Source organism: Trachypithecus francoisi, unplaced genomic scaffold (assembly GCF_009764315.1).
Source record: "Trachypithecus francoisi isolate TF-2019V2 unplaced genomic scaffold, Tfra_2.0 Lachesis_group2, whole genome shotgun sequence".
Classification (NCBI taxonomy): Eukaryota; Metazoa; Chordata; class Mammalia; order Primates; family Cercopithecidae; genus Trachypithecus; species Trachypithecus francoisi.
This window is the reverse complement of record NW_022681465.1, coordinates 111,252,585-111,273,725: the sequence shown is the minus strand read 5'-3', so window position 1 is coordinate 111,273,725 and position 21,141 is coordinate 111,252,585. Positions and strand designations below refer to the sequence as shown.

The window sequence follows — 21,141 nt, the reverse complement described above, 5'->3', positions numbered from 1 at the left end:
TCTGTTCCATGGTGTCTGGGTCCTCAGCTGGGGTTATGTGAAAGATTAGGGGTTGGACAGTGGGGACTGGCTGGACATCTTGCTGTCCCTCAACGCACAGGCCTCTCAACGTGGTTAGCCTGGGCTTCCTTATAACATGGCGGCCTCAGGGTAGTTGAACTTCTAACAAGGTATCTCCAGGTTCCAAGAGTAAAGTGGCCCAAGAGGCCCAGGTGTAAGCTGCAAAGCTTCTGAATGCTGCATTTCTGCCACATTCTGTTGATCAAGCAAGTCACTAAGGCCAGCTCAGATTCAAGAGGAGGGGATTAGACTTCACTTCTCAATAGAAGGAATGTCAAAGAATTTGTGACACCATTAATCTCCCACACAGAGCTCCATGAACTCCAGGACTGTTACCGAAAAGCCCCATAACCTTCTGATTCTGGGTGTCTGGGTGTCACTTCTTTTTCTCTGCAGAAGATGTCAGGGTCTTGTCTTTGTCCCGAGTACTCTGAAAATGCTTCGGCTTGGGTTTTCTCTTCTTTCCTTTCTAAAATTTGTTCTTGGAATTCTTTCAGTCTGGAAGTGTGTTATTCACTTCTACAAAATCTATTGTTTATCCTTGTTTGATAGTTTCCTTTCCCTGTTTTCTTTCTCTGTTTCTCTTTCTGGGACTTCTATTAATCAGACATTGGACCTCCTGGATTAATCCTCTAATTTCCTATTTTTCTCTCCTAGTTTCCGTATCTCAATTTTATATTCTGATTCCTCCATTACATTTTTAATTCCTGCATTGTATTTTTAAAATCTATAACAGTGGCTGTCAACTAGGGGTGATCTTCCCACCACTCTCCTTCCCCCATCAGGAGACATCTGGCAATGTCTGGAGACATTTTTGGGTGTTGCAACTTGGGGGTTGCTACTGGCATCTAGTGGGTAGAGGCCAGAGGTGTTTAACAGCAAGGAAATATCGGCTGGGTATGTGAGAATTAGATAAAGGGTGGTTATGGCATGGCTTTGGATTGGTTGGTTTGCATAGGAGAGGCAGGTCTGAAGGCAAGGTGCTTGCTGTCTCCGGGAATTAGCCAGCCCTGGGATGGAAGTCTTTCCCTAGCCAGCAAGGCTCCAAAGATGTCAAAGCATCATAAACACAGAAAATAAAAACAAATGGCTGGGCTCAGTGGCTCACACCTGTAATCCCAGCAATTTGGGAGGCTGAGGCAGATGGATCGCCTGAGGTCAGGAGTTTGAGACCAGCCTGGCCAACATGGTAAAACTCTGTCTCTATTAGAAACACAGGCCAGGCGCGGTGGCTCAAGCCTGTAATCCCAGCACTTTGGGAGGCCGAGACGGGTGGATCACGAGGTCAGGAGATCGAGACCATCCTGGCTAACACGGTGAAACCCCGTCTCTACTAAAAAATACAAAAAACTAGCCAGGCGTGGTGGCACACACCTGTAATCCCAGCTACTTGGGAGGCTGAGGCAGGAGAATTACTTGAACCCAGGGGGTGGAGGTTGCAGTGAGCCAAGATCACACCACTGCACTCCAGCCTGGGCGACAAGAGTAAAACTCCGTTTCAATAAAAAAAAAAAAAAAAAAAAAAGAGGAGAGACGCCGAGAAAGAATGATTAATATACCAGATTCAAGGGGAGAAGTCACAGTCCTCATCTCTTGCAGGGAGGTGTATCAAAAGATCTGTGGTCCTGTTTGTCTGCCATGCCACTTAAAGTGGTTGCCTTCTTTCACTCTCATAGTGCCCACATTTCCCTCCTCCACAGCAGGGATGCAGTGCACTATTAGGTGGGACTTTGTTTACTCGTCTGCAGTCTGTCTCATTCAGAACCTGCACTGTTTTGCTCACCATTGCCTTCCCGTTGCTGGGAGCAGGGTCTGGCAGGTAGCAGCTCATGGACACCGAATAACTATTTACTGCGGGAATGAATGAGTGAATCAGGGTACTCGGCACATAGTAGGTGCTCAGGAAACGCCAGCAGCTATTTAAGATTGTCAGCCGGCCGGGCGCGGTGGCTCAAGCCTGTAATCCCAGCACTTTGGGAGGCCGAGACGGGCGGATCACGAGGTCAGCAGATAGAGACCATCCTGGCTAACATGGTGAAACCCCGTCTCTACTAAAAAATACAAAAAAAAAAACTAGCCGGGCGAGGTGGCAGGCGCCTGTAGTCCCAGCTACTCGGGAGGCTGAGGCAGGAGAATGGCATAAACCCAGGAGGCGGAGCTTGCAGTGAGCTGAGATCCGGCCACTGCACTCCAGCCTGGGCCCTGGGCAGCAGAGCGAGACTCCGTCTCAAAAAAAAAAAAAAAAAAAAGATTGTCAGCCTTCCTGATGTCCCATGTTTCCCCAGCAGGTCTCGGGGGAGTGTGGCGAGATGAATCTGAATGAAAAGAGGGAATGCTGTGCTGGGGCTTCAGGGTTGGGGTGCCAACCATGCCCGGGGAGCACACAGCCAGATCAGAAGCAGGATCTCTGACTGTTGAGGGCACCCTGGGGGAGGAGGGCCTGCAGCTAGCCAGTGCTGGCCAGGGCAGAGTTCCCCAGAAGAGAGGGACCAGGAATAGGAACTCCAACAATGAGAAGGGCAAGAGACAGACTTTCCTTTTCCTGCAATAATAACTTCTAACATTTATTATGTACTTACTGTGAGCTAGGCGCTGTTTAAGCCTCAACACAAACCCCTGGTGTAGGTGCTGTTATTATTCCCATTTTACAGATGAGGAAGCTGAGGCCCAGAGAGGGTATGTTACTTGCCCAAGGTTACACCAGATTTGGACCCAGGCTCTCAGGTACACATACCACATTACACTCTGCTTTATCTCATGGGTGTTCTGGATAAGCCACCTGGGATTGCAGTGACTCACTGGCTCATCCATGCATTCCTTTCAGAAATACTCACCGAGCCTCCACTGGGCTCAGCCCTGTGTTCCTGGGGTCACAGAGGTGCATCAGACTTGGACATTGCCCTCACATCTCTTCTGGCCTGGTGGGAGAGGCGCATTTGTAAGGAGATAACAGACACCAAGAGCTACAGAGGTTATTCTAGGATCTATGCAGCATCCTGTGAGGTCACGACGGATGGGTGGAGGAGGCAGTTCCTCCTGTGGGAGCACTGAGAGGGTGTCTGGACAAAGGGGATCCTGGAGTTGGTTTTTTGTTTGTTTGTTTGTTTGTTTTTGAGACGGAGTCTCGCTCTGTCACCCAGGCTGGAGTGCAGTGGCATGATCTCGGCTCACTGCAACCTCTGCTTCCCAGGTTCGAGCGATTCTCCTGCCTCAGTCTCCTGAGTAGCTGGGACTACAGGTGTGTGCCACCTTGCGCAGCTAATTTTTATATTTTTAGTAGAGATGAAGTTTCACCATGTTGGCCAGGCTGCTCTCAAACTCCTGACATCAAATGATCCACCCGCCTCGGCCTCCCAAAGTGCTGGGATTACAGGCGTGAGCCACCACGCCCAGCCTTGGAACTGGCTTTTAAAAATGAAGAGAGCGCATCAGGCAGCAAGATGGGGAAGAGCATTCCAAAAAGAGGGACGGGCAGTAGTAAGGGCAGGCAGAGGGAGCCCGTGGGCTCATGGGAGATGGAGAGGTGTGCTGTGATGCAGGGAGCGGTTCAAGGTGAAGCTGGAGAGGTTGAGGGTAGTCTTTGGGAAGCCCTTTTATGGAGTCTGGACTCTAGCAATGGGGAGCCATCGAAGGGTTTTGAGTGAGGGCGGAAAAGATTAGACTGCATGCAGAAGGATTAGTTTGGTTGAGTGGGATGGATTCGAGAGGCTGGAGGAAGGGAGGCATTGAGGAGGCTGAGGACAGTGTCCCCAGGGAGGGCGGCCAGTATGGGATGGACAGATGCAGGCTGATTAGACAGAAACAGAGTAGGCCGCACGGATTGGGTGTGGGTGTTCAGGAGAAGGAGGTGTCAGAATGGCATGGGCAGGTGGGTGGCTCCCCGAGGCTGGAACTCGGGAGGAGGGGTGGGCGGTGTGAAGGAGAGGAGTTCTGGTTTTTGATGCTGTTTCACCATCACGGCTCGGCTCTGGAAGCCATCCTCCTCCCCACTCCTCCCCAGGGCCGCTTGCCCACTTCAGATGCTCTGGGGCAGGAGGGAAAGGGACGTGAAGAGGTGCCCAGGACCAGGTGAGCGTGCTTGGTAGTGTTAACTTCTTAAAAAGCACAAAATATCAATCTAGAAAAAGAGAGGGGACTGTGTGCAGGTGGCCATCCCTCCGGCCAAGACCAGAGACAGACACTTCGAAATGGGGTTTGGGAAAGGAGCTTGGTACTAGACAGGGTGGCTACACAAACATATTCAACAGGTTACAGGAGGAGCTACGGATATTAATAAAGGAGCTCCTGACACATGCATGTTGAACACACGTGCATGTAACATAGGATCCATGCTCACTTGGGGTGGCGACTTAAAATTTAAATGTATCACAATTACGCCCTGTACGTCAAAATGTCTTTTAGATACACAGAAGCTGCATGAGTAAGCAATCTCTGTAGGAGCTGGAGCCAGTCTGTGGTCGGTGGGCTCTTATCAGGAGAAAGTTACTGAAATCAGTCTCTTGTCCAGTCAAGGCTGTGGTTATGGGCTGGGCACAGTGGCTCATACCTGTAATCCCAGCACTTTGGGAGGCTGAGGCAGGCGGATCGCTTGAGGTCAGGAGTTCAAGATCAGCCTGGCCAACACGGTGAAACCCTGGCTCTACTGAAAATACAAAAGTTAGCCCAGTGTGGTGGTGGGTGCCTGTAATCCCAGCTACTTGGGAGGCTGAGGCAGGAGAATCACTTGAACCAGGGAGGCAGAGGTTGCAGTGATCCGAGATCGTACCACTGCACTCCAGCCTGAGTGACAGAGTAAGACTCTATCTCAAAAACAAACAAACAAAAAAAGCTGCGGCTATGACTGGTAGAACAGGGGCTCAGTTCGTCAGCATCTGTGAACTGGATGAGCTGTAATTGCTTTAATTTGGCTTTTCTCGAGGGCCAGTGCTTATTTAGCTGCTAGAGAAAAAGAAAACCCTCGTGGCAGTTAGAACAGAGTTTCTTCTTTAGGGATGCCTGACTTCACCCTGGCCTGGCATGGCCTCAGGTCCTGTTTATAATTTAGCATCTTATTGCCACGGAATGTCTATTCTTTCAGTCCTGCGATCTCTATTTTAACATTAATGCTGGTCAGTTATTGTGTGTCGACTATAAAAGAGAAGGGTGTAATGAGGCATGATTAACCTCTCATCCCCTCATCCCGCCGTGGCTGGAAACTAAGTTTTTTATTTTTTATTTTTTTTTGAGACGGAGTTCCGCTATGTCGCCCAGGCTGGAGTGCAGTGGTGCTATCTTGACTCACTGCAAGCTCCGCCTCCCAGGTTCACACTATTCTCCTGCCTCAGCCTCCTGAGTAGCTGGGACTACAGGCGCCTGCCACCACACCTGGCTAATTTTTTGTATTTTTAGTAGAGACAGGGTTTCACTGTGTTAGCCAGGATGGTCTCGATCTCCCTTTTTTTGTTTTTTTTTTTTTTGAGATGGAGTCTTGCTCTATTGCCCGGGCTGGAGAGCAGTGGTGCGATCTCGGCTCACTGCAAACCCCGCCTTGCGGGTTCATACCATTCTCCTGCCTTAGCCTCCTGAGCAGCTGGGACTACAGGCGCCCACCACCGTGCCCGGCTAATTTTTTGTATTTTTAGTAGAGACGGGGTTTCACCATGTTAGCCAGGATGGTCTCGATCTCCTGACCTCATGAACCATCCACTTCGGCCTCCCAAAGTGCTGGGATTACAGGTGTGACCCACTGCGCCTGGCCTGGAAACTAAGTTTTCAAAGTTTTACTGGGGTCTCCTGGGCCACAAGCAAGGCCATTTAGTCAGTGGGAAGCGTACGATTTTATTTTTAGTTTCAGTAGCAAATGTGTTCCTTAGTTTGCTTTCAAGCTTTAGTTTAATTCAGTTTTGGAAAAGTTAATATATTCAATTAGCACAAAAGAGTATACAGTAAAAAACTGGGCACAGTGGCACACGTCTGTAATCCTAGCTACTCTGGAGTTCAAACCCAGAAGCTCAAGGCCAGCCTGGGCAGCATAGTGAGACACTGTCTCAAAAGAAAAAAGTATACAGTAAAAAGCCCTGTCTAACAAAAAGATTATAGAGTAGCATAGCGAACATAGAGCATACAGACAATTTTCTAGACAGCAAGAAACAAAACATGTGGGGGCCCCTCCTGCTCTCCTGCTTTCTGTGGAGTGACACGTCAGTTGTCTTTGGGAATATTTTTTTGAGACGGAGTCTCACCCTGTGGTCCAGGCTGGAATGTGATGGCGTGATCTCATTTTACCGCAACCTCCGCCTCCCGGGTTCAAACGCTTCTTCTGCCTCAGCCTCCCAAGTCTCTGGGATTACAGGCACTCGCCACCACACCTGGCTAATGTTTTTTGTATTTTGGTAGAGACGGGGTTTCACCATGTTGGTCGGGCTGGTCTCGAACTCCTGACCTCAGGAGATCCGCCCGCCTCGGCCTCCCAAAGTGCTGGGATTACAGGCGTGAGCCACCACACCCGGCCTTGTCTTTGGGCATTAAAAGAGCCTTGGCATTTCAGGTTTCTCTGTGACAGTGAATCAAGTCCCCCTTTTCTCCTTTTCCCAAACGAGGGACAGCTTGCAATGTAAGATGACCAAAAAGCCTGGCCCAGCAGGGTTTTCTCAGCGTCTCTGTCCAGTTATCAATCAACAAGAGGATCCCAGAGTTATGCAACCCTCCCTAGACCCACCTGACCAGGGAACCCTTCTGCCGTGGCGAATCTCAGAGGGCCAGGGTTCCATGGAGCACAGTTTGGGAGAGGCTGCAAAGACAGCCATTAGATGTATCAGCAGGTGAACAGAGGACCCTGCCCACCCATAGTCTCTGGATGGTCCTGGACAAATTATGGTCCCTCTTCAGGGCCTTGATTTTGAAGGATGCTATGAGTTTGAACGCTTCTAACAGGCAGGTGGAGATAGTGCAGTGGTTGAGAGAATGAACTCTGGACTCCAAAATGCCTGTGTTCCAAGCATGGTCTTGTCATTGACTCCCTGTGGCCTCAGGCAAGCCCCTTCCTATCCTGGCGTCTTAGCAGCCACCTCACAGTTGTAGAAATAGCACAATTGCACGTCCAGTGCCTTGGAGCAGTTCCTGGTGCATGGTGGGTCCTGGATTCAGGTTCAGCCGTCGTGCTCCCCCCCACCCCACCTGGCCTCCCCCTTGGTTCCCCCGACCCTGGAGCATCTGGAAAATGGACGAAGGGTGATAGAGGCCCTGGGGAAGAGCTACTAAGCGGTGGTGGTGGGTGGGCTCGGGTCAGACCCAGGCAGATGGGGGTCTGCCAAAAGGAGGGAGGCCTGAGTCCAGGAGCCATTCCCTGATCTCTTCCCTTAGGTCCCTGCGGATGTGATGGCCCGGCTGTGGCTGTCCTGCTTCCTGCTTCCTGCTCTCGTGGTGTCTGGTAGGTATCTCCCCTCCCTGGCCACGCAGCCCTAACCTAGAGACCCTTGGCAGGACCCTCCGGAAGGGAGGGGGATCTCTCATCAGCGAACACCAGCTCCTATGGGCCAGCCCTGTGCTTGGCTGAGCTGGGGAGGCCTGGGGAGGAATCCAGGCCTGGACAGGTGGCCTGGGTGGCCATAAAGACTTGTGTGGGCTCCCAGGGGGGCAGGTAGGGGCCGGGTTTTGCAGGGGTGTTCCAGCACTCTGTGTCCCTGCAGTGGCAGCCAATGTGGCCCCGAAGTTCCTGCCCAACATGACGTCAGTGATCCTGCCCGAGGACCTGCCTGTGGGTGAGTCCCAGTCCCTGTGTCTGCTCCATGCCAAGTCCTGACTCACAAGAAAGTCCTGGGGCGCCCTCTTGAGCCCCCACCATCCCTGCAACTCCACGGCTTATTGTGGGACAGAGAGGGCCTGAAGGCAGTTCCTTTGATTCCAGAAGTTTGTTTTCTCCTCTTCAGATTCTGGGTCGAGAGCAGTGTCCCCAAAGGTGTGAGACGCTTCTCCAGGGGCCCTCACACCAGTGTCAAATTATCCAGCCTCCCCCATTGCGCATCGCTTTCAGTCTCTGACTGGAGGATCCCCTGGGCCAGGCTTCCTTCTCCTTCCTCACACTTGCTAATCTCTCCACCCCCACCCTGGCTTTTTTTTTTTTTTTTTTTTTTTAAGGGAGAGCAGGTGTCAGGCTCAGACCCTTTCACAGAAGCTGATGACTCACTTTGGTTCATTTTTATTTGTAAAGTTACTTTCTATCTATAGCAGGTGAGATGGGTTTTGCGATGTAAAGTTTGCTTTTAAAGTACATGTCTTTACATGGGATGGAAAGTCAATTTAAAGAACGAGCACCAGGAATAGAACACGGACGTAGCAATGGTCTTGGCAAAAGTCACAGCAAAGGTCATGGCAGTGGCGCAGGAACAAATGAAGTTTGGTAACATTATTTTGGAAGGAGCCAGGGGGCCTAGATATCAGATTCCCGAAGGCAGGATATAGACTGGGGAAGTAGAAACCATAGGTGGCCATATTGGTTGGGACCCCAAATAACAGAGATGCAAGCAAGGCAGAGGTGAATTACTGTCCCCCTGAGTCCACCCAGGAGGTGGGAGCTGTGGGGGCGTGTTCCATCAGGCTGTCCTCCCTGTGGGGCTTGGGGCGGCCTTCTTCCTGTTCAGTGCCCCACCTTCCCTAAGGCATGGTCCCACCCACATGGGCCAGGATGGCTCAGACAAGAAACCATTCCAGCCATAGAAGGAGGAAGGGGCCAAGACGGCTTCTTCCTTTCTGGATTTTACACACATTGCATCTGCTTTTGTCTCTTTGGTGAAAACTAAGCCGCAGACCCACGCCTAGCTGCAAGGGAACCTGGCAAATGTGGCCTTCATTCCGGTTGGCCATGTGCCCAGCTCAAAATCTGGGGCTCCATTGTTTTCAGAAAAGAGAGACAAATGGATATTGGGGGACAAGTCACAGCCTTTGTTGCAGTGCAAAATGGAATCCAGGAATATCGAAAGCTGCCAGATGAAACAAGAGACACCAAGGAGTATTGACAAATACGAAACCTGTGCAAGCAATCCCCTGATCAAGAGAAAGTATTTCCATCACCCCAGAAAGTTCCCTGTGTCCAGTTCTAGTCAATCTCTGCTCCCTATAGGCAACTGCTGTTATCATGTCTACCCCATGGAGGCTGGAGAGGGAGGAGTGTATGGGACTTTTTCTTTTTTTTTTTTGAGACAGAGTCTGGCTCTGTCCCCCAGGCTGGAGTGTAGTGGTGCGATCACATTCACTGCAGCCTCCACCTCCTGGGCTCAAGCGATCCTCCCATCTCAACCTCCCAGGTAGCTGGGACTACAGGCGTGCACCACCATGCCTAGCTAGTATTTTATTTTTCTAAGTAGAGACAGAGTTTTGCTACATTGCTCAGGCTGGTCTCAAACTCCTGGGCTCAAGCAATTCTCCCACCTCGGCTTCCCAAAGTGCTGGGATTACAGACATGAGCCACTGTGCACCACTACACCTGGCTAATTTTTTATTTTTATATTTATTTATTTTTGAGACGGAGTCTCACTCTGTAGCCCAGGCTGGAGTGCAGTGGCACGATCCCAGCTCACTGCAACCTCCACCTCCCGGGTTCAAGCAATTCTCCTGCCTCAGCCTCCCCAGTAGCTGGGATTACAGGCACACGCCACCACACCTGGCTAATTTTCTGTATTTTTAGTAGAGATGGGGTTTCACCATGTTGGCCAGGCTGGTCTCGAGCTCCTGATCTCAAGTGATCCTCCCACCTCCGCCTCCCAAAATGCTGGGATTACAGGCATGAGCCACCTCGCCTGGCCTAATTTTAAAAATTTTTTGTATAGATGGGGGTCTCGCTATGTTGCTTAGGCAGCTCTCAAATTCCTAGGCTCAAGCAATGCCCCATCTCAGCCTCTCAAAGTGCTGGGATTACAGATGTAAGCCACCACACCCGGCCTTCTGCTTTTAAAAGAAATTCAACTTTCTTGTGGGCCATGAAAGTGTCAGGGGGTGTAGGCTCCCACGCCAGTGGCTGAAGCCCTCAGAACCCTGTGGTGGAGCTCAAGGGAAACACATCTTCATGAAAAGGAGAAAGTCCTTGCTAATGAACAGCAGGGCCAGCAGAGGTGTTGAAGCAGAGGCTGGATGGGTAAAGGAGGTAGGGGCTCAGGGATAGGGTGGGTTTGATGAATCTGTAAAAAGTTCCTTTCAGGCTAGGGAGTGGACGACCAGCCTGCTGCTGTGCTCAGACATGCAGTACAAGAGTTAGGGCTCTCAGGAGGCCAGCAGCAGACTGGATACAGCTTTGGCTCACTTGAGCAGAAAGGGGGTGTCCTGGAAGGTTCTCCAAAGCTCTAGTCTGCACCCAGATGCTGCAGCTGGAAAGGTTCACGCCAGCCACGTCTAGTCTTGTGTCACGGAAACTCGGTATTCCGGAGAGGGCAGGGCCACAGGCTTGGCAAGGGGAGGGGCAGATGCCTAGGTACAGTCCCCACCCCCACACTGTGTCCAGGGCTCTTCGAGTCACTGGGCACAAGGGACGTCAGGACGCTGCTATCCAAAGGCCTCAGAATGCATGTGGAGGAACAGAGGCCCTGAGGGCTGGGGAGGTCCCAGATGGCAAGTCGAGACTGTGTACGGAGCAGCCAGGCACCCAGCCCAGCCTCACAGCCAGCTTGGCCAGACCAGCATTGAAAGGGTGGCTGTGGACCTTGGGTGGCCCCTGTCCCATCCCCAGGTGCCCAGGTCTTCTGGTTGGTAGCTGAAGACCCGGACAATGACCCTCTGACCTATGGGATGAGTGGCCCCAATGCCTACTTCTTTACTGTCATTCCGAACACTGGGGAAGTGAAACTGGCCAGCACTCTGGACTACGAGGTAAAGAGCATCAGCCAGAGAGGGCACAGGACGCGGAGGCGGTGCTGGGAGGGCTCTGGGAGCCCGCGTCCTGGTGGCAGCACCCCCTGTGCTGCCACCCAGGATGGGCTCACCACTGGCCCCTTCTCTCTGGCTGCTGCAGACACTCTACACATTCAAAGTCACTATCTCCGTGAGCGACCCCTACATCCAGGTGAGTTGGGAGGTGCCGGGGGGTTGACAGGGATCGCGAGAGCCCATTTCTGACTACGTCCCCACCTCTGGCAAGGGAGAGATCCCCAGTTAATAGTGAATTTAATGTTTATTTATATCAAGATTATACTAGTCCATTTCCTTGTCACCCGATATTACCAAGATTTTAGTATTTTTAAAAATTTATTTAAATTATATAAATATATTATTTGTATCATAGAGGGCTTTTTTGTTTACGTATAAATATATTGGTTATATTTTCAATAGAAATTAAATGTATTATTAATGTGTATAAATATTGATTAGAAAAGTGCCAAATACCTCCCCACCCCAGTGCTCCAGGGGCAAAAAAATCACTCTCAACTGCTTTGGCTGAATATGTTGGCAACTACACTCTTATTTCCCACTTTGGGAGGCCAAGGTGGGCAGATCACCTGAGGTCAGGGGTTCAAGACTACCCTGGCCAACATGGAGAAACCCCATCTCTACTAAAAATACGAAAATTAGCTGGGCGTGGTTGCACCGGCTTGTAATTCCAACTACTCAGGAGGCTGAGGCACAAGAATCGCTTGAACCCGGGAGGTGGAGGTTGTATTGAGCTGAGATCATACCACCTCACTCCACCTGAGTGACAGGACAAGATCCCATTTCAAAAAAAAAAAAAAAAAAAAAAAAAATTACAGATAAAACTAAAGTTTCCTTGGAAAATCCTTCCCACCTCACTCCCACTGAAGTGTTGGCCGTCACTGTGTGCTTTGACAGCCCTCAGCACTGAGGTACATGCCTCCATGTATTTCTTGGTGTATTTTCTGAAACCCAGTAGGACCCAGCTGTCTATATTGTCTTGGAAGCCGCCTTGCCCATTCAGCAATTGAGCTTAGAGCTGTCTCTGGATCTGCATGCAAATCCCCAATTTTTGTAACGTCTGTATCTAGGGTGGGAGCCGCTCTTAAGCTTGTCCCCTCTGGTGGCCACATCGTTATTCACAGATTTACACTGTGGCAAACAAAGCAAAAATGACATTCCTGTAATAGGACAGGAACTTTTTTCCAACTTTTTATTTTATTTTTTTTGAGTTAGGATCTTACTCTTGCCCAGGCTGGAGTGCAGTGGTGCAATCACAGCTCACAGCAGCCTCTACCTCCTGGACTCAAGCAATCTTCTTAACTCAGCCTCCAGAGTAGCTGGGACTACAGGTGCTCACCAACCATACTCCGCTAATTTTAAAATTTTTTGTAGAGACAGTCTCACCATATTGCCCAGGCTGGTCTTGAACTCCTGGGCTCAAGTGATCCCCCCATCTTGGCCTCCCAAAGTGCACAGGCATGAGCCACTGCGCCTGGCTGGCTGGCACATTTTATATTTAAAAAATTAACTGCTGTGCATGGTGGTGCACGCCTGTAATTCCAGCACTTTGGGAGGCCGAGGCGGGAGGATCACCTGAGGTTGGGAGTTCGAGACCAGCCTGACCAACATGGTAAAACCCCATCTCTACTAAATACAGAAAACTAACTGGGTGTGGTGGTGCATGCCTGTAATCCCAGCTAGTCGGTAGGCTGAGGCAGGAGAATCCCTTGAACCTGGGAGGTGGAGGTTGCATTGAGATGAGATTGCGCCATTGCACTCCAGCCTGAGCAACAAGAGTGAAACCCTGTCTAAAAAAAAAAAATTAACTAATGATGCCTGCAATTTACTTTCAAATGGTTCAGAAAACAACATGTGGAGAGAACCTGGTCTCTACAAAAAAAAAAAAAAGCCCCCAAAAACGTATGATGAGAAAGAGAGACCAAACAGTAGGTTGATCTGGATGAAGGACATCAGCTCTTTGTACAATACTTGCAACTTTTCTGGTGTTTTAAATCCTATTTTCTGGGGTCCCCTGGGCTTTCTCACTTGCAGGTGCAGAGGGAGATGCAGGTGATTGTGGAAGACAGAAACGACAACGCACCCATTTTCCAGAACACCGCATTCTCCACCAGCATCAGCGAGGTGACACCTGCCTTAACGTGGTTGTGGGGCAGGGGGCATCCCAAAGAGCTTCTCAGAGTAGGAAGAGCCAGAGGCAGTCAGGGGGGCATTCAGGGTTGGGAAAAACCTCTCCTAGCAGGAGCATCTTCAAGAACCAAAGCCAGGGGGATGTGTCCCCACAAACAATGGTGACAGCAATATTTTGCAGTCGATCAGGTTAGGAATTATTTCAGTGATGAAAGCAAAAAAAAAAAAAAAAAAAGGAGTTGATTTTTTTCATGTATCTGAAAAATGTAGAGGTACCTCAGCATGGCTAGATCCAGGCACTCAAATCGTATCTTGATTTGATTTGAGCCAAATCATATCGTAAAATTTGATTTGAAATCATATCTTCAGGCATGGCTGGATCCAGGTACTCAAATCACATCAAGATATGATTTGAGTTTCTCTCCTCCTCTCAGCTCTGCTTCTCTCATTGCCTCCATCCTAGGGGATGAGAGGCAAGTGTCTCATGTGGTGATAAAACTACAGGCTCACCAGGGGCAGTGGCTCGTGCCTGTAATCCCAGCACTTTGGGAGGCTGAGGTGGGCAGATCACCTGAGGTTGGGAGTTCGAGACCAGCCTGACCAACATGGAGAAACCCTGTCTCTACTGAAAAAAAAAAAAATTAGTTTTTGTGGTGGCACATGCCTGTAATCCTAGTTACTCAGGAGGCTGAGGCAGGAGAATTGCTTGAACCCGGGAGGCAAAAGTTGCAGTGAGCCGAGATCGCGCCATTGCACTCCAGCCTGGGCAACTAGAGTGAAACTCCATCTCAGATAAATAAATAAATAAATAAATAATAAAAATAAAAATAAAAAAGAACAGGCTCACATTGAAGAGACCGTCTCTTTCTCAATCTTTCCAGCCCAAAGCCCAGGGCTGACTTTCATTGGCTCATTTTAGGTCATGTGCTCTCCTTGAGTCAATTTAGGGGTGTGGAAGGCTCTCACAGGTTAGGTCTGCATCATGGGCCTTCCCCGCAGCAAGGGGGAGGAGTGGGGCCAGTTCCACTTAAGCTACATGGGTGGAAACGAGGTTCCCCAATGATCACTGGGCAGCAAACACCACCACTCCTGACCTGCCGTTGCCATGTGCCTGCAAAGACCTTCCAGGTGGGGGGCCCCACACCAGGCCAGACACGTATGGTCTGGACAGCTATGTGACGGGCTCTGATGGAATGCCTTGGCACCCGGCGCTGTCCTAGGTGCTGAGGTTACCTGGGGAGCAAGATAGACCTGGTTGCTACTCTCAGCAGCTCACCTTCTAGGGAAGGCCACAGACAGGAACCAATGAAACAAAATGAGCAGAATGATTTCACGTGGTGGTGAGCCCCACCCCGAGCACAAGACAAGGCAAAGTGAAGGAAGTGGCTGCAGAAGGTGTTGCTTTAGGTTGAAGGGTCAGGAAAGTCCTCTCTGAGTTGTGGGCATCTGAACAGAGACCTGAATGGCAAGAAGGAGCTGGCAGGGGATGCTCCAGGAAGGGGTGCTCCAGGCAGGGGGAACAACAGGTGCAAAGGCCCTGAGGCAGGAACAAGCTCAGCCAGTGTGGCTGGAGGGGGAGGGGGAGGAGGAGGTGAGGTCAGAGAGGCTGGTGGCAGCCCAGGTTTGAAGGAGTCTGGACTGTGATCTGGCCAGAATGGGGGTACCCTTGGGGGATTTGAAGCACAAGAGTGATGTGGTCTGATTCATGATTTTCAAAGATCTCTTTGGCCACCATTAGGAAGTAGAGGTCATGGCTGGGCGCGGTGGCTCACGTCTATAATACTAGCACTTTGGGAGGCTGAGGCAGATGGATCACCTGAGGTCAGGAGTTCGACACCAGCCTGGCCAACACAGCAAAACCCTGTCTCTACTAAAAATCCAAAAAAGAAATTAGCTGGCCTTGGTGGTGGGCCCCTATAATCCCAGCTACTGGGGAGGCTGAGGCAGGAGAATAGCTTAAACCCAGGGGGCAGAGGTTACAGTGAGCCGAGATTGTGCCACTTCACTCCAGCCTGGGCGAAAAAGTGAAACTCCGTCTCAGGCAAAAACAAAACAAACAAAAAAAGGAAGTAGAGGTCGTGTGCATAGGAGCCCAGGAGCAGAGGGCTCCCAAAAGAAGCCTCCAGCTCTGTAGGGTGCTGTTTGAAACCCATGGCTATAGGCTGTAGAGAGCACATGGGATGTCTGAGTGTGCAGTGGCACCGTGAGGCTGGACTCTAGAATGATCCCTCGTCCTGGTTCTGAGGGGCTCCGAAAATCAGAAGCCAGCTCAGGTGGTGGAGAGGCTGTGTGGGGAGGGGAGGAGGGAGATCCTCCCTGCCGCCCCGCACCCCCAGCTGCCTTCCACCCACAGCCCTGGTGGAAAGGACAGGGGAACACTGTCCCCTGAGTGCACAGCTGAGGACACTGAAGCTCAGGGGGGCAGTGACAGACGAGGGAGAGGAGGAGCTGGGTTTGAGCTGGTAAGCGACGGGTCCCTCCCTGCAGACCCTGCCCGTGGGCAGCGTGGTGTTCTCCGTGCTGGCCGTGGATAAAGACATGGGAACTGCTGGCATGGTCGTGTACTCCATAGAGAAGGTGAGTGTGAAGGGGGCCCTGACCGCCTTCGTGACCACCAGGGGGCAGCATATCCACAGACAACCCACAGGGCCTGAGCGTTGGGTTGGGGACGTTGGTCCTGCCTTGGCCCAGCCCTGGTCCCCAAACCTTCCTCTGGCCACCAGCCCCCCCTTCCCGGAAACCTCGCTTTGCCCACTTGCCTAAAGAGGGTGCCTGCTGCAGACCAGACCCTTCTTCCCGCCCGCCTGCTCCCAGGTCTTGTCCAGGTTCCACAGACAGTAAGGGGTGTGTGAACCCATTTCTCATGGAAACAGAGTTGCTGTTGATAGCGTCATTTGGCCGGGCGCGGTGGCTCAAGCCTGTAATCCCAGCACTTTGGGAGGCCGAGACGGGCGGATCACGAGGTCAGGAGATCGAGACCATCCTGGCTAACACGGTGAAACCCCGTCTCTACTAAAAAATACAAAAATCTAGCCGGGCGAGGTGGCGGGCGCCTGTAGTCCCAAGCTACTTGGGAGGCTGAGGCAGGAGAATGGCGTAAACCTGGGAGGCGGAGCTTGCAGTGAGCTGAGATCCGGCCACTGCACTCCAGCCTGGGCGACAGAGCAAGACTCTGTCTCAAAAAAAAAAAAAAAAAAAAAAAAAGGATAGCGCCATTTACCAAGCACCAACCGTGTGCCTGGCACATACCATACAGTCACCCCTTGGTATCCATGGGGAATTGGCTCCAGGATCCCTGAGGACACCAAAATCCATGGCTGCTCAAGTCCCTGGACATGCAATGGGGGTAGTATTTGCATGTAACCTAGACACATCCTCCTGTGTGCTTTAAATACCAATGCAATGCAAATACTATGTAAATATAGCGTATTATGTATGCTATATTGTTTAGGGAATCATGGCAAGGGAAAAAGTTTATACACCTTCAGTACAGACACAACCATTGTGAGTATAGCTACAGTTTTGATCTGTGGCTGGTCAAATTTGTGGATGTGGAACCCACAGAGATGGAAGGCTGACCGCATCTTATTGGATCCTCCTTTCAACCCACTGAGGGTTGTCACCAGCCCCATTTCCCAGAGCTGGAAACTGAGGCTCAGAGAGGTCATGCGACCTGGTGCCAGTGGCGTGACTGGTCAGTGGTAGAGCTGGGGCCTTCCCTGTGTTGCTGAGTGGGATCCTCAGGGCAGGGCTGTCCCTAGGGAGACTGACCCGAGTCTGCTCTGCCCCAGGTCATCCCTAGCACTGGGGACAGCGAGCATCTCTTCCGGATCCTGGCCAATGGCTCCATCATCCTCAATGGCAGCCTCAGCTACAACAACAAAAGCGCTTTCTACCAGCTGGAGCTGAAGGCCTGCGTGAGTGGGGGTGCCAGAGGGTGGGCCTAGGACCCACGGCGCTGGCTCATGGGCAGCCATCTCCCCGCAGGACTTGGGCGGTATATTCAACAACAGCTTCACCATCCAGTGCTCCCTGCCTGTCTACCTGTCCATCTCCGTGGTGGACCAGCCTGACCTTGACCCTCAGTTTGTCAAGGAATTTTACTCGGCCTCTGTGGCTGAGGATGCAGCCAAGGTGCACGGGGGACCTGTGGGGTACGGGTGGAAGCGGGAGGCGGGGGAAGTTTGAGGAGTACTGACCAGGCACCATTCCAGGAAACCTCGGTGCTGAAAGTGGAGGCTGTGGACGGCGACAAAGGCATCAATGACCCTGTGATCTACAGCATCTCCAGTGAGAATGGGGTGTCCCCAGGCCAGGGCTGGGCCAGGGCTGGGGTCAGGGCTCCGTCAGAGCCACTGGAGCAGCTGTTCCAGCTGTTCCACCTGTCCCCTTGCTTGCCAGACTCCACGCGGCCCGGCTGGTTTGACATCGGGGCAGATGGAGTGATCAGGGTCAACGGCTCCCTGGACCGTGAGCAGCTGCTGGAGGAGGATGAGGAGGTGCAGCTGCAGGTCACGGTGAGCAAAGGTCCCACCACCCCTGTCAGAATCCTGCTCTCTAACCTCTGGCTTTTGATCTCTCTGAGCACTGGCTCTCTGACCTCTGACCTCTGCTCTGTGCCTCAGGCCACCGAGACACACCTCAACATCTACGGGCAGGAGGCCAAGGTGAGCATCTGGGTGACAGTGAGAGTGATGGACGTCAATGACCACAAACCTGAGTTTTACAACTGCAGCCTCCCAGCCTGCACCTTCACCCCCGAAGAGGCCCAAGTGAACTTCACTGGCTACGTGGATGAGCATGCCTCCCCCCGCATCCCCATCGAAGACCTCACCATGGTGGTCTACGACCCGGACAAGGCAGGTGTGGTGGTGTGGGTGTGGGCGGGGGTGGCATGGTGGTCTACGACCCGGACAAAGCAGGTGTGGTGGCGTGGGTGTGGGCGGGGGTGGCTGGGGGAGGCCAGGGGAAGCCCGGATCGAGTGACAGTGCCATGTGGTGCTGGGTGGTGGTGCTGGTGGTGCAGGGCGTGGTGACAGAAAATGGGGGTGCTGTGTGCTCTCTGGAAACCTGCGTCGGTAAGCAGTGTCATCCTCTGGGGGATCCGTGTGGGGCTGAATAGGAGGCCGTGCTGAGTGGAGGCTGACGTTGAACGTCAGATGATGCTGAGTAGAACGTCATTGTCCGTGGTAATGAGTGGCTGGCGAGGTCTCCTAGCATTGGGTGGCCATGATTTGGGTAGTCTTGGGAACTGGGGGAGGCTGAGCAGTGTTGGGACAAGTGGTCTGAGGGTGTGAGGTGGGAGGGTGCTTTTTTTTTTTTTTTTTTTTGAGACAGAGTTTCACTCTGTTGCCTAGGCTGGAGTGCAATGGCCCAATCTTGGCTCACTGCAGCCTCCGTTTCCCAGGTTCAAGTGATTCTCCTGCCTCAGCCTCCCGAGTAGCTATGATTACAGGCGTGCACCACCTCACCCAGCTAATTTTTCTGTTTTTAGTAGAGATGGAGTTTCACCATGTTGGCCAGGCTGGTCACGAACTCCTGACCTCAAGTGATCCGCCCACCTTAGCCTCCCGAAGTGCTGGGATTACAGGCATGAGCCACCGTGCCTGGCCATGGGAGGGCACCCTTAAGTGGAGGCTGCAGTGAGAGGTGGGTTACATGGTGGCGCTGGAGGATGAGTACCTCCGGAGGGTGTGTGATGTTAGGTGATACTGAGGGAGTGGGAATGTTGCATGGAGGACAGCGTCAGGCAGGGTTAGGTTGGCCAGAAGGGTGGCACTGGCCAAGGGGGTGACATAGGATATGAGTGGTGTTTAGTGTTGCTGTGGGGGTTGGGGGTGGGGGATGTGAAGGGTGGGTGGGAGGGACAGTTGACAGGAGCAAGGGGTGTGTGTGCAGGCTCCAGCCCAGGCCTGGGACCCACAGTGCCTAGGGAGCTGTCTTCTACGGAGCCCACATTTGCAGGGTCTGGTCACCAGCCCAGCCTCCTGCACCCTCTCTTGCAGTCTTTTGAGAGGCCCCTTCCATGGGACCTCATCGGGTGGGGCATCCAGAGATAAGAGCCTGGGGACTGGGGGAAGATGCAGGTAGGCAGAGCAGCGGGGACAGGTCCCTGCTAGACAGCCTACCTTTACAGGGCAGCAATGGGATCTTCCTGTTGTCGCTGGGGGGCCCCGACGCAGAAGCCTTCAGTGTCTCCCCGGAGCGGGCAGCAGGCTCAGCCTCTGTTCAGGTGCTGGTGAGAGTGTCCGCGCTGGTGGACTACGAGAGGCAGACGGTGATGGTGGTGCAGGTGAGAGCTGCTCTGGAGTGCCGGGGGCAGAAGCTGCGGGGCACTTGGGCCCTACAGCTGCTGCTTCCTCCTCTACCTCCAGGTCATGGCCACAGACTCAGTCAGCCAGAACTTCTCCATCGCCATGGTGACCATCCACCTTAGAGACATTAATGACCACAGGCCCACATTTTCCCAGAGCTTGTACGTCCTCAGGGTGCGGGAGCACAGTGCCACCGGCTCTGTGGTCACTGACAGCATCCACGTGAGTGATGTGGACACGGTGGGGCTCTGGGGTCCCAGCAAGCAGGCATGCGTGTGTGTGTGAGAGTGTGTGTGTGAGAGAGAGTGTGAGTGTGAGAGTGTGTGTGAGTGTGTGAATATGAGTGTGAGAGAGTGTGTGTGAATGTGACAGTGTGTATGATGTGAGTGTGAGAGTGTGTGTGATTGTGTATGTGTGTGATTGTGAGAGTGTGTGTGAGTGTGTATGTGTGTGTGTGATTGTGAGTGTGTATGTGTGTGTGTGAGAGTGAGTGTGAGAGTGTGTGTGAGTATGAGTGTGAGAAGTGTGTGTGTGAGTGTGAGAGAGTGTGTGTGAATGTGACAGTGTGTGAGTGTGAGTGTGTGATTGTGTGTATGTGTGTGTGATTGTGAGAGTGTGTGTGAGTGAGTGTGTAAGAGCGTGAGTTTGAGTGTGATTGTGAGTGTGTATGTGTGAGTGTGAGTGTGAGAGTGTGACTGTGTAGAGCGTGAGTGTGTGTGAGAGAGTGTGTGACTGTGTGAGTGTGTGAGTGTGAGAGACTGTGTGTGTGACAGTGTGAAAGTGTGTGATTGTGAGTATGTGAGTGTGTGAGTGTGTGTGAGTGTATCAGTGTGAGTGTGTGTGTATGAGTGTGAGAGTGTGTGTGAATGTGACAGTGTGTATGATGTGTGTGAGAGTGTGTGTGATTGTGAGTGTGATTGTGAGCGTGTGTGTGATTGTGAGTGTGATTGTGAGAGTGTATGTGAATGTGACAGTGTGTATGATGTGTGAGAGTGTGTGTGATTGTGAGTGTGTATGTGTGTGTGATTGTGAGAGTGTGTGTGAGTGTGTATGTGTGTGAGTGTGATTGTGAGAGTGTGATTGTGTGTATGTGTGTGTGTGTGATTGTGAGAGTGTGTGATTGTGTGTGTGTGAGAGTGTGAGTGTGTGTGTGAGAGTGTGAGTGTGTGTGAGAGTGTGAGTGTGAGCGTGTGAGTGTATGAGTGTGAGAGTGTGTGTGAATGTGACAGTGTGTATGTGAGTGTGAGAGTGTGTGATTGTGAGAGTGTGTGTGGGTGTGATTGTGAGAGTGTGAGTATGTGTATGTGAGTGTGATTTGTGTGATTGTGTGTATGTGTGTGTAAGAGTATGAGTGTGTGAGTGTGAGTGTGTGTGTATGAGTGTGAGAGTGTGTGTGAATGTGACAGTGTGTATGATGTGAGTGTGAGAGTGAGTGATTGTGTGTGTGTGATTGTGAGAGTGTGTGCGAGTGTGAGTGTGTAAGAGAGAGCGAGTTTGAGTGTGATTGTGAGTGTGTGTATGTGTGAGTGTGAGAGTGAGTGTGAGAGTGTGACTGTGTAGAGCGTGTGTGTATGTGAGCGTGTGTGTAGAGCGTGAGTGTGTGTATGTGTGTGTGTGACTGTGTGAGAGTGTGTGAGAGTGAGTGTGAGAGACTGTGTGTGTGACAGTGTGAAAGTGTGAGTGTGATTGTGAGAGTATGTGAGTGTGATTGTGAGAGTATGTGAGTGTGAGTGTGAGAGTGTGA

General features: G+C 51.8%; 1 protein-coding gene across 2 annotated transcripts in view; it reads left to right on the top strand.

The window, feature by feature from the left end:
• CDHR2 (cadherin related family member 2) overlaps positions 1-21,141 on the top strand; it is a 50,120-nt gene that overhangs the window by 10,357 nt on the left and 18,622 nt on the right. For both annotated transcript variants that reach the window (XM_033180093.1, XM_033180092.1), the window contains exons 2-14: positions 7,402-7,468; positions 7,728-7,799; positions 10,757-10,896; positions 11,039-11,089; positions 12,988-13,077; positions 15,571-15,660; positions 16,875-17,000; positions 17,071-17,217; positions 17,298-17,373; positions 17,485-17,600; positions 17,709-17,942; positions 19,220-19,375; positions 19,458-19,619. In XM_033180093.1, coding sequence (XP_033035984.1) covers positions 7,417-7,468; positions 7,728-7,799; positions 10,757-10,896; positions 11,039-11,089; positions 12,988-13,077; positions 15,571-15,660; positions 16,875-17,000; positions 17,071-17,217; positions 17,298-17,373; positions 17,485-17,600; positions 17,709-17,942; positions 19,220-19,375; positions 19,458-19,619 — 1,512 coding nt within the window. In that variant the 5' untranslated portion in view covers positions 7,402-7,416. The remainder of the gene's footprint in view (positions 1-7,401; positions 7,469-7,727; positions 7,800-10,756; positions 10,897-11,038; positions 11,090-12,987; positions 13,078-15,570; positions 15,661-16,874; positions 17,001-17,070; positions 17,218-17,297; positions 17,374-17,484; positions 17,601-17,708; positions 17,943-19,219; positions 19,376-19,457; positions 19,620-21,141) is intronic.